This window comes from Amblyomma americanum, chromosome 6, assembly GCF_052857255.1.
Source record: "Amblyomma americanum isolate KBUSLIRL-KWMA chromosome 6, ASM5285725v1, whole genome shotgun sequence".
NCBI lineage: Eukaryota > Metazoa > Arthropoda > Arachnida > Ixodida > Ixodidae > Amblyomma > Amblyomma americanum.
The window spans coordinates 104,288,456-104,301,746 of record NC_135502.1 but is presented as its reverse complement, the minus strand read 5'-3'; the positions used below and the strand labels follow the sequence as shown (position 1 = coordinate 104,301,746).

Here is a 13,291-nt window from a genome sequence, read left to right as displayed (position 1 = left end):
ACTCCGCCTCGCCCGCGGGTGGCAGCGGTTCGTATGCACATGGCGGACGGCGAGAGCGGACAGGCACGGGAAAACTAGTTGTCGTAAGCCCTTTCCTCCGTCGCCACCGCCCTCCTCGCAAGTCCCTCCCTAGAGAGAGGCAAGGTCCGCACCCCAAAACTGCATCAGCTCAAAGAAAATTGGCAGGCGGCGGAACAGTGCCAACCACACCGATTTAATCGCACAAAAGCTCCTCGCTGTAGCGAAAGAGAAAATAAGCGAAAATGCCAATAATTGAGGTTATTCAGGGCGCTGGCTCGGAAATGAGCGCGCTGTCTCAAGAGTTGTACTGCTGAAATCGAGCAGCAGACTGTTAGTAGTGTGTAACCTGTGCGTCAGTTTTGTAGCGAGAGCTACACTGGGCTTCCAGTGGAGCATTTTGATGGCAGGGAGAGGCCAGTTGTGCGTATGCGCCGTTACCATGGCAACCGGAGAGAAGCAGCAGGTGCGGCGTGTGCTTCGCCGTCGCCGCGGCCGCGCGTTCGCTCCACCGTCGGAGCCGCGCGTGGCGTCACGCGGATGAGCAGTTGTGCGCATACGCCGATACCATGGTAACCAGAGAGACCCCACAGGTGCGTCGCGCGCTTCATCGCCGCCTCGCCGCTCTATCACCCGAACCACGCGACGCATGCGCAGCATGGCGTACAATACGCGGAGATGTAATGAGCGGCTGTATCACAACGTTTGATATGGATGCAGAGAAGCAGAGTCTAGCCACAGCTAAAGGGCCGTATAGACAAGAGAAGATTAACTCTTCTGATCTTGAGGTTGTCGCCTGGCAGTTGGCTACTCAACAAAGAAAATGAGCGTAAGATAGCGAAGGGAGCAGCGGAGACGCCCGAACAGAGAGAGGAACGGCTTCCCAAACGGAGATGCCAGACTGCCGAGCGTAATAGACGGCGCATAGCCGATATGTCTCTCATTACTATACATACAGTGACCATTACAAGCTTAGCCAGGGAAACCTACCTCTCGCTTCGTATATCTTGGCATAGCCGAGTTAAGCCACTGCCAATTTTTTTTTTTGGTTTGGGTGGATGAGCGGCAGCCAGTGACGTCGGGTCACGTGGTGCTGTGTCGGCGCCCGAACGAAATGGATTTCGTCCGTCGGGTGGATGGGCCTTAAGTAACAAGGTGGCTTAGTTGCACCCGTTATATACAGTTATTTGTGCGAAAAGCTGGTACATTCGTCGAACGTTAGCCAAATACACTGCTGTGATATCGGCCGGAATTAAAGATACTTGTATATAAGGCGCATCATCTTGGACGTTTGCACTGGAAAAGAACTACTACAAACAACCGTGCACACGACTAGTGAATGAGAAAATACGTAGCCTTCGGCGGCGACACTGGATATTTGTTTAGGCATATTTATTGGCTCACATGCGGACGTCATCAAAACACCACAAGGCGAGTAACACAGGACATGGAATAACAGACACAAGAGTGGCGAGAGTCACGGGGTGCGGCGCGTAGTCGGAATGGGGAGGCCCGCCGCGTACGTGCGCATGTCCCGCCGGGTTAGCGCTGCCTGTCCCTGGGCAGAGGCAGCGCGGGCCCAAAGGGAGGCCGGTCGGGCTTGGAGGACAGCGACGACTGCACGGGCCGCAGGCAGTTGCCGTAGAACAGCGTAGGGTTCTTCTCGTCGCGGAACATGGGCGCGCAGGCCAGGCCCTCGCAGCAGGCGTTCCGAGGACTGCACTGCGGGGACACGACAACCGGAAGCTCAAGCTGACAGCCTTGCACCCAATGCGACATCTGGATCTCGCGCAAATGTTCACAAAGAAACCGGTCCCGCAATGGTCTTTAGAAGAGGAGGTGCACAGCCAAAAGGGCTGCCCATTGAACGACGTTGTCAACAAACGCGGAAGATTTGTACGCATTGTACAGATTTTGTTCCCGTTAAAAGCGATCTTGGGACACACAGAAATATTCTTTACACAAGGGTAATTTTGATGTGCAACGTTTCTGCAGGAGCTTCTTCATGAAAAGCAAGGCGGGAGAATATAATGGATCGGTTCGGGTACTCACAGGCCAGGTCAGGAAGAGGAGCGCTTTTGTTACCCGGCTGGAACTCAGGGATTATGATAGGCAAAACGAGGCTTACTCGTTTTTTTTATTTCTTTCTCAAAATACGTTTTTGTGCGGATGACCCTTCCTACGCCTCTCGATTTTTTGGCTGATTCTCTCAAGCGTACGTGCCACTATAGACTCTCGCAGAACATCCACAAGTCGATCGAACGCCTAACATTGGACTGAGTAAGGCGCAGTGGCCGCTATATGTCGTGAAGTACGATGCTCCTGAAGGAGACCGTCGGGCTCCTGAAGGTGACGCTACATTTCTACTGGGCTACGTTTCCCCTTTGGCTCAGTAGCCGCCACTGTAGTTCGTAAGGCAAGCGTGTTATCTTGACTAAATGTCCGTGTGTACCTAAGTTAACCGGCTCAGAGTCATACGCACAAATTTTCAAGAGGCGAAGCTTAATTTTCAACGGCGAGTTGTTTAGGGACACAATTTTTAGCACATTGTAAGATTGCACCATAACATTCAATACATCCGCAGATCCTTCCTCGGAACGCCTGTAGCTGTCTGCTATTTATTGTCAAAGACGCACCCAAGTGATGGCTCAGTGGTTAAGGCGCTCGTCTACTGAGTCAGAGTTTTCGGGTTCAAACCCGACCGCGGCGGCCGAGTTTCGATGCAGGCGAAACGCAAATGGTGCCGGTGTGCTGTGCGATGTAAGAGCCCATTAAGGATCCCCACGTGGTCGAAGTTATTCCGGAGACGTCCACTACAGCACATCTTTCGTGCTTTCTTTTTTCACTCCCCCTTTATCCCTTCCATTACGGCGCGGATCAGGTGTCATTTTGTTTCGTCAAGGACCAATTTTCATTTCATTTCATTAGGTTTTATACGGCAGCCTTAATCACTCGGAGTGAGCGCAGGGCCAACTTTAAAAGCATGATTTTGCAATGCATAGCAAGGTTAGGCCATTTCCACAATTATGTTTACAACAGTTGCTTACAATAATTGCCTTTTCGTCGTCAAGTAACACTTCTTGACTAAAAAGGATCGACATTACGTGCATTACAAGGGGTATCCCTTTACTCATTATCTCAAGGGCATGCGCGTAACCATGTGGTGTCCTTTATTCTTCCCATCTCTTCTTTCCTTAAGCCTCCTTCCCCCAAAGCAGGGACATGTGTCTGGTTAACCTACTCACCCTTCCTTCCCTTGTTTTCTTTCCCTCTCACGCTGTGGCTGGCAGGTGGATGCGGGAATTTTCATCCACGCGTACAACGGTGTCCTTACATAGCTACAACAGGACACGACATGTACAGTCTTCGTTCTCTTATGCCAATTCCCATCTAATGTGGCGCCGTCATTTTGAGCTAGCCAGGAAACACGTCGTTTTATTCGTTTAGCTTACCCGCGGTCTTACGCTCCAATTCTCTCCAATTCTCTCGACTATCGACTGAAAGTCAGAGTCTGAATTTTCACTTTTGAAAAAGACGGGTGGATGCTTAGACGCAATGCAAGGAGCAGAAATGAGCGGGTCGTGACGATATACAGTTACGATATGCACACGAAAGAAAACACGACGCGTTGAGACCGAGCAAAGCTTAGGGGAACGTGTCTCCTTAATGGCGCTGTTGGTGTAAGTGGGAAATTAGACGCGTAGTCGTTTCAGTTACCTTCCATCTAAGAATTATTACGCAAAAAATTCACCACTTAAGGCCGGCTCCCAAGGAGCGATTTTCGTGTGAAAAAGTCGAACGGCCGCCTGGAGTCCGTCCGGCAGTAGGCCGTTGTTCGCTGTCGGTCAGGTCGGCGTAGATTCATTCGCCGGACGGTCAGTCGCTAGCCGGAAGCCGCCAGTGAGAGCTGTCAGCGTCTGACGTCCGCCCGCCGCATTAGACTCTGCTAGCGAGCTAGTATAATTGGGAGAATGCACTTAGGACGAACAAGGCGACACAAGCTTTGCGCATATCGCGTACAGTGATATACTGACCGCAAGAAGCTGTCTACTGTTGCAGGCACTCTGTCCTGCTGCAGAAACCTCATTCCGGAAAGAGTTAAAGTCCAGTTGTACCAAGCGTTATTTGCACCCCACATAAATTATTTCAGTCTTATCTGGAGGTCAACAACAAAAAGAAATATGAATAAAATTAATGTGCTCCAGAAGAAAGTCTTGCGCTATGTGGCAAATGTTGGAATGCACACATCTACAAACAACTTATTTCCGAAGTATGGGACCATTCGTTTCCTGCACAGCTATGAGTATCAACTCTTAAACCGGCTTTATTTCTCACTCGTTGAATCTGCAAATTTTCTTATAACTGTTGCAACATTACAACAGCGAACAACAGATGTATTCACTAGGAACCCCCCACACTGGCTAGTTCCCTATCTCCGCAACCAAAACTAGTTTCAGCCATTAAAGTATAATGTTCCATCACTTCTAAACAAATATCCAAATGAGTTTTTTCCTCTAAGAAAGAATTTAAAAATTATTTCTGTAACCTCCACTGAACTCTTACGTGTCACCCTGATTTGCTGTATCTTGCCTTGGTTTTAAACTGACTAATTTTCATTTGACCGTGTGCTTCCATATCATTTAATGATTTTTCTTTTTTTCTATGGCCTCACTGTTTGTTTCGTGTACATATACGCTTCTGAGACCTGCTTCATTGCCCATATATTTTCAATGTGATCTTTAGTGAGGGCGGTTTCTTTCTTTTGTTGACAATCTGCGTCGACTGCTGTCTTGTAAGGTGGCCCCTGGGCCGTCGTCAAGTTGATTAGTGCAAATTTTAGTTAAGGGGACCATTCAGAGTTTGTGTTTGTACCGCTCTGGAAAATGAACTAATTGAATTGAATTGAATTAACGCCTCATTTTGGACGAGCTGGTGCATACTTGAATTGGTGAAAAAAAATATCGCCAAACCCTGCAAACCAAAAGAACGAAGACGAGACACAGGCGCTAACTCAGTCGTGAGTTGGCGCCCGTGTCTCGGCTTCGTTCTTGTGGTTTGCGCGGTTTGGTACAATTTTGTTCACCACTTCGCATATATTGATCGCAGCCGTCTAAATGCGACCAATATTTTTCTGGAATACAAAAACGCTGCTGCACCTCGCACAGCAACACCAGCAATATGCCGCGGCTAGACTATACACTCTAAACAGAAAAGAGTAAAAAGAGAATAAACTCTCCTCTAGCGCGCACCACCCTCTTAAAAAAAGGTGTAAGAGGACAGCTTAATCCACTTTTTACTCCGATATAGGCGTATTCGTGTTTTGAGTGTAGCTAGGCCGGGCCACGATTACCACTGCGCAGTGTGGGAAAACCCCGCGATTTCTCAGCGTCCTTCAGTGTATGTGCTGATGAAAAAGGACATAAATTGCCAAATTAACATTGAACCTAAACAGTAGTCCATCATATTTGCCGCCTTTTAATAAATGATGGCTTAACTACTAATGTAAAGCTGTTTTAAGACGTAAGCCATACTTTCCCCATTGAGCGAAAACCGGTCCATGTGTGCGTGTGTTTCTGTGTGTGGTGTGTCAACACTCTATGGTACCCATAAATGATGGCGTCCTCATGCAACCTGTCAGGTGGCGCTTAAATTACTGATTGATGGCGCTAGTTTGCTCGGAAAGAGCAACCTGGATCGCACAAATTCCCCCGGTGACAGCGCCTGCCATCCCAACCCAGCGCGGTGGCGTACCGCTTAACCGCTGCACCACTGCGTCAGGAGTGGTGCAGCGATGTATGAATGTTGAATACAGAAAGCCCAATACTGCATACAACAGCATTATCCCAGTAGATATCGCGCCACACCCTTAACGCGGAGCGCGGGCCGCGGTGCGGCGGCAACAGCCTTCCGGTAGTTAGCTCACAGATCGCTAGGGACGCGGTGGCTACGCACAACCATGCAGAGGCAGAATTGCCAGCTGCGTGGCATCGGGTTACGTCACACGACAGTGCACGGCAACTGTTCTGAAATTGAGCGGACGGGATTAAGCCTTCTCACACGTAAGTACTCTTTGTTTTGTTTTGTTTTTTCCCGCATTTTAGTGAGAATAGAATCTCGCCGTTTCTAGCAACTCTCAAAACACGGTGATGGCACGCCGGCGCATACCCAGCAATTCTGGGCGAAAGCATTTTTGAACGGGAAACCATTTATGAACGCAATTATTTCACATAATAAAAGATTTCACTGTACCAGTCTAGATACCTGCAGGTCACCCGACGACAGTCTTTATTTTTTTTTCTATTAACGTTTTTGCTATCGTCAAAAGCGTTCCCCATTGGTTTTCTGTGGGAATCTTAACTGTTCCCTGCGGCTAATGGAAACACTTGAAAACAAAGATTTAGTTACATATCAGAAGAATAGATCATTACCTTCAATATTACCGTATAAGTATCGTACAATTTCCCAATTTTCAAAAATTTTCTCCCAAACTGGTGGACATGTTCCGCCGTGCTGGTGCTGGCTGCACGAAGTTTGTCGTGCAAGTTCGCTTCATGTGGGTCGGCGTTGAGAGAAATATTACTAGTAAAAAAAAATTCGTATGATTTTCTCCGTTACAACGGCTGCTGGATTCTTTACTCATTAGGACACACAGTTTTGCAGCGTTAATGTTCGTGCGTTGCATTAGAAGCGAGAGCAAGCGGGAGCATAGGTAAGCAGCGAATTTACAGCCGTTGTCGGAAACGCCGACCCCAACAGGCTTGCTTCAGGACCATGAAGGGCAGCTTAGTTTTTTAGTGCGTTGGCTCTTATATCAGGCATTTCCTGCATTTAGTCATTGTTTGTTTGTTTGTTTGCCTCAAGTCTGCTTTGCGGCAAGCTGCTCACCTGCCCACCGGGTGATGAGCAACCTGCCCATTTGGATGTGGGCAGCCTACCAAAGTGTGTGTGTTTGTATGTAAAAATATACACCTTGCAAACCTGCCCACCATCGCGAAAGGGGGCTCGGGATAAGCATTCTGGATCTCCAACTCATCACTTAAAAGCGGCATCACTAAGATAAAATAGACTTAGCAGGGCTATCGAACTTAACAAATAAGCGCAAGGTAGCAGACAAGTAAGTTTAGTACGGAGACAACCGCACATATTCTAAAGAATGGAGATAGACAAAAACCAGATGTATGCGTTAAGAGAGAAGGAGGGCAATGTCATTATCAATATGGATAAGATAGTTAAAATAGCCGAAGAGTTCTACACAAACCTGTACAGTACCCAATGTAATCACAACGTTAATGAGAGACACAGTAGCACACAGCAATGCATCATCCCGCCAGTAACGAAAGAGGAAGTAAAAAAAGCCTTAAAAGCAGTGGAACGAGAAAAAGCAGCTGGTGACGATTAGGTAACAGCAGATTTCTTGCAAGACGGAGGGGAGATTGGTACTACAAAAACTAGGCACCCTGTATACGAAATGCCTTATGACCTCGTCCGTAACAGAAGCAGGTAATCGCTAATAGAGTCAGGAAAACCTAAGACTTTAATCAACCAAATGATCAGGCAAGCTTTCGCAAATGATATTCCACAATAGATCATAATCACACTATCCATCAAGTGATAGAGAAATGCGCAGAATATAACCAACGCCTACATACAGCCTTCATTGTTTACGAGAGAGCATTCGACTCTGTGGAAACCTCAGCAGTCATACAGGCATTGCGTAATCAGTATATATATATATATATATATATATATATATATATATATATATATATATATATATATATATATATATATATATCAACTGCACAGCTACCATATGCCTCCTTAGTCAGCAGTAAAATTCCAATAAGGAAGGGCGTCAGGCAAAGAGACATGATCTCGCCAATGCTATTCACCGCGTGCTTACAGGAGGTATTCCGAGGCCTGATTTGCGAACAGTTGGGGATAAGGGTTAATAGAGAATATCTAAATAATCTGCGATTCGCTGGTGACATTGCCTTGCTTAGTCACTCAGGAGGTGAACTGAAAATCATGATCAATGAGTTAGACAGGAAAGAGGAGAACACTGGGTCTAAAAAATAACATGCCGGAAACCAAAGCAATGTTCAACAGTCTAGCAAGGGAACAGGAGTTCACAATTGGTAGCGAGGCGTTGGAAGTGGTAAACAATATATTCCTTAGGGCAGGCAGCGACCTCTGATCCGGATCATGAGAGGGGAATAACTAAAAGAATAAGAATGGGGTGGAGCGCTTATGGCAGCTTCTCTCAGATCATGAATGACCGTTTTCGAGTGCTCCTCAAGAGAAAAGTATACAACAGCTGTATCTAACCGGTACTTACCTACGGGGCGGAAACGTGGAGGCTAACGAAAACAACGCAGCGAGCGGAAAGAAAAATGATATGTGTAAACTTAAGAGACCGGAAGCGGGTAGAGTGGGCGAGGAAACAAACGCGGGTTAATGACATCATAGTCGAAATCAAGAGGAAGAAGTGGGCTTGGGCAGGGCATGTAATGTGAAGGCAAGACAACCGCTTGTCCTTAAATGTAACGGAGTGAATTCCAAGAGAAGGCAAGCGTAGCAGGGGCGGCCGAAAGTTAGGTGGCCGGATGAGATAAAGAAGTTTGCGGGCATACGGTGGGCGCAGCTGGCAAAGGGCAGGGTTAATTGGAGAGACTTTGGAGAGGTCTTTGACCTGCAGTGTGTGCAGTCAGGCTGACGACGACGACGATGTGAAGCTGTCCTCTAGCGTACTTTCTTTTATAGAAGAGACTGCGCTTGAAGACAACTTGCTATTTGTTTACTCATTTCTGTTCAAAGTGCAGAGGACTGCCAGGGATCTATGGACATAAAGAAGAGAATGACCATTTCAGCATATAGGATGGGGAATAACGCATTAACGCTTTCCGAGCAATTGTCTCCCTTGAACACTGAATCTTAAAGCTGAAACTGAAGTGAAAAGTGAAGCGCTAGCGCATCTAATTTGCCTTTGGCCAAATTAAGGCAATCAAGCATCATTTTTTTTATTGCTAGCGTTACTAACTTCTCTAAGGTGAGACGAACTCTCCTTCGCACCTGTTCAAAGTTTACACGCATTCCCACTATACGAGCTTCCTGGACTGTATATTTTGGACAAAGGCTGTACATACGCACCTTGAAGCGCTTTACATTTATCATCAGTCTGTGTAGAACGGAAATGACAAGGGTGGCGAAGGAAAGCGTAAAATTCACAAGAAGTAGGTGCCGCCTTTTCCGAAAGCAACCAGGTGCCGGGGGTTTGCTTCTTAGACGTACAGTGCAACCCTTACTTAAGGAACCCCTAAAGACAAAAAGGCCCCGAGAGGTTAGGGCTGGGGCTGCTCTTACCTTACAGACGCTTACAGTTCAAGTGGGGCTCCATGTGCTCCGTTACCCAAGAAAGAAATTGCGTTGTCTGGTTACTTTCGTGTCATAAATGCAATAAATGTTTTTTAACTTTGCCATAATGACAGATTTTCCTGTTGCTTTGTTCTATTTTTTTGTAGCATTGTACTTGTTTCTATAGTACTTTTCTATCGTCTGTAGTCAGGTAGCACTTCTTTGTAGTAAGTACACGAAATGCTGTTGTTTTTAGAAACATTTCTGTTGTTACTTAAAGGTCCTTGCAAACACTTCACAAAATATCTCTTGTGACGACAGAAACTTTTCTATTCTGTTTTTTGAATGGGTACGCATTGTGTTATTTATTTATTTTTTTATTTATTAGTTACCTGCATCGCCCCGCAGGGCATTACAGCAGGGGGTACAGACTTCATTTATAGGTATAAAGCAATTATTGCAGTGCATGGAAAAATGCTTCGTTAGATGTAATACATACAATGCTCTATGGCAAACTGTTCCAGTCCCGAACAGTTCTAACAAAAAAAGAATAACGCAAGACGTCACCCTTGCAAGAAAATTCTCTGACCTTCAAGCAGTGGTCCAGTCGCTTTGATATATAATAAGGTGCCTGGATATATTGTTCGCGGTTTATGCCAGTTTTTGAATAATAAATCTCATGGAAAAATTTCAATCTGATGTACCTTCTACGGTCCTTCAACTCTTGCCAGTTAAGTTTTCATTTGCTTTCCGTCATACTAACTTGCCAATTATATTTACCAAGAACAAATCTAACTGCCCTATTCTGAATTTTCTCTAATTTTTCTACACACTCAGACGTGTGTGGGTCCCAGCAAACACATCCATATTCAAGTATGGAGCGTACATAACTGAAATACAGCTGTGTTTTTAAGTTACTTAATAAATGGCTAAAATTCCGCCGTACAAATCCCAAACGTGACGCTGCTTTATTCGCAATATAATTAATGTGCTTATTCCATCGTAAGTCCGATGTAAAAAAGACGCCTAGATATTTAAATGACTTGCTTATGTTGAGAGTAAAATCATTAATTCTATACCTATACGGATGATTAGCACGTTTTCTTGTGAAGGTGACGTGAACAGTTTTGTTTATATTTAAGGACATGTCCCAACGTACACACCAGTCTGCCCCAGTATCTAAATCAGTTTGCAGGATTTGTGAATCAGAAGTGGAATTTACTACTCTATAAACAACACAATCCTCGGCAAACATTCTGAATGAAGACTGTATGCCAACTGAAATATCCTTAATATACAGCAAAAACAAAAGTGGTCCCAATACTGAGCCTTGGGGAACTCCCGACGTAACTGGTGCATACTGTGAAGAAATAACGTTCAGAACAACAGCCTGCCTTCGTAACGACAGATATTCTGCAATCCACGCAATTACTTTACAATCCAGGTTATACGCTTTCAATTTGGAGAGAAGACTGTGCGAGACAACATCAAATGCTTTGCGGAAATCCAAGAAAACGCAGTCCACAATTTGTTGCTTATCGATTGCCGATGCCAAATTATGAACGAACTCTACCAGCTGCGTACTGCAGGAAAATCCACGCCTGAAACCATGTTGACTAGTGCATAGGAGATTGTGTTTGGTGAGATGGGCCATAACGCAACTATATATTACATGCTCCATAATTTTACCGGTTATGCTGGTTAAGGAAACGGGTCTGTAATTCTGAACGGAGTTTCGCATACCACTCTTATGTATGGGCACGACACGCGCTACCTTCCAATCAGCAGGCAAGTCGGTTTCATTAAGAGACTTCTGGAACAGCCGGGTGAAATACAGACATAATGTATCCGCACAATTCCTTAAAATTGCGGCAGGAATGTCATCAGGGCCACAAGCCTTAGCCTGATTCAAATCCTTCAATAATTTACGCACACCGTCAACACAAAAAGTAACTTCCGGCATGCAATCTATTTCAAGAGGTAATGCAAAACAGACAGAACGCGAACTAGGTGGCAAAAACACAGATGAAAAATAACGGCTAAACATTTCAACTTTAGCCTCATCATCATGGATGATTATCTCATCATTTTTCAGAGCAGGTACTGAGCTGTCATCCTTACCATTACGCTTCACATATCTCCAAAATTCTTTGGTATCTCTGACAAGTGTTTCTCCTAAATTCGAAAAATACATGTCTTTAGCGATGTGAGACTTCTATCTGAATTTATTTTTTATTGTTTTCAGCAAGGCTAAACACTCTGGCGATTTAGACAACTTGTATCTTCGATACATTGTATATAGTTCTTTGCTTCCTGACGTTTCTGCTTACCGCCATTTCTGTATCGGCGCAGGATCCACAACTTGATGGAATTTCGTGTCACCGAGCTTCCGTAAGAACCACTGTACTATCGTTTCAGTTTCATGCTTCTGCTAAGCTCGTATAACAAACAGGGTGATATCCGAATAACATCCACTGCGGCGACGCTGAGTCTGCAGCTCTATACATCTGCAGACAAAAGTTCCACCATTGACGCTGCACAGTAGTGCTCGGAATATGCCATTCCAAAGCATGTGTATGTTTGCGCCAAAAAAATGAGTCGAAGCAATGGAGAAACAAAAAGTGGATGACGTAATGGCCCAGAGCAAAACACACGGTCCGGCGCCTCACCTGTTGCCGTTCTGTGCGGCACGCCTGACTGTGCGCTCTCAGCATTGCGGAGCCGAGAACAATGGCGAAGACCCAGAGGGAGGCGGAGGGTTTCATCTGCGAAAGGCAAAGAAGAAAAAAAAGTAAAAAGTAAAAAGGACAGTCAGTGACACAAACAGCTTCGAGTAAAAAAAAGAAGGAATAACAAATTCGTCCGAAGCACTCCATGATTCCCATACAGGGACACAGGTCACGTCAAGGGACACACAGTGGATTGAGAACAACGCTTAAGATTTCGAGGACGCCAATGCAGAAAAGCAAACACAAAGCGGCTAGAAGATTCGCACAGAGGGAAATGCCGCTCGGCGAAACCGTGGCAGATGTCCACAACTCGCGGACGCTTTAGAAACCGGCATCTGATCCAGTTGCTCCAATACCAATTTCAATTTTATTTCGCATTTTTTATAAGGTTACAAAAAATGCGAGGGCAAGCAACAAGAAGCTGCTGATTAGCAGCTTGACCAAGGTTAGTGCTGTTTTCTTTTTAACTAAGGGCTGTATATTTCAGCGTACTAAACAATTTGAGGCGTGTTTAACTACCTCGAGTAAAAAGAAAACGACTAGGTCTTGTTGCCTACTTCCCTACAAGGTGTCGGTAAATTCTAAAAAAAAAATATCCTCGTGCCATTGTTATACCCCCTGTAATGCAAATTTTAGCAACAGAAGGCTGAGCAACCCTACCTTAATGTGCTCTCCGGGAAGTGTTAGTCAAGGCCTTTGCTGCTAGTTCGGTTTTGAACCATTCCATGTCAACTAACCCTGACTTTGCGCTCAACCGTCAATTTTCAAAAAAAAAAAGTCATGGCTTATTGCGTTCCAATGACAAATATGACCCCAACTTGTTTTTTGGCGAAAAAAGTTTTACCTGCTGTGGCCACCATCTTAAGCTTTCAAGTGATAGCAAAACCTAGTGTTACAAAAAAATTCAAAATAAACTTTTTACTCATAAGTACGAAACTTTTTTTCATATAAATAAAAGATATTGTCCTTTGATAGGCAATGAAGTTAAATGAATTTCTTTTATTTTTAAATAAAAACACAGAAGGCGCAAAATATGAAATTTTAGAAACCTTTATCAAATTGTATATTTTCATAGTAGTCATTCCAACTATTTTTCTGAGTAGTCTAGCAGGAAAAAAAGCCAATAAAAATGTTTCGGAGGTCAAGAACCAAAAGCGTCACAACAAAAAGATCCTAATTTGAGAAAACTT

At 45.0% G+C, this 13,291-nt stretch overlaps 1 protein-coding gene across 2 annotated transcripts in view; it reads right to left on the bottom strand.

The window, feature by feature from the left end:
* Positions 1–1,395: 1,395 nt before the first annotated feature.
* The window catches only part of LOC144094892 (uncharacterized), a 55,786-nt gene continuing 43,890 nt past the window's right edge, over positions 1,396–13,291 (bottom strand). For both annotated transcript variants that reach the window (XM_077628761.1, XM_077628760.1), the window contains exons 2-3: positions 12,042–12,137; positions 1,396–1,740 (exon numbers count right to left, since the gene is read on the bottom strand). In XM_077628761.1, the coding sequence (XP_077484887.1) occupies positions 1,561–1,740; positions 12,042–12,137 (276 nt within the window). In that variant the 3' untranslated portion in view covers positions 1,396–1,560. The remainder of the gene's footprint in view (positions 1,741–12,041; positions 12,138–13,291) is intronic.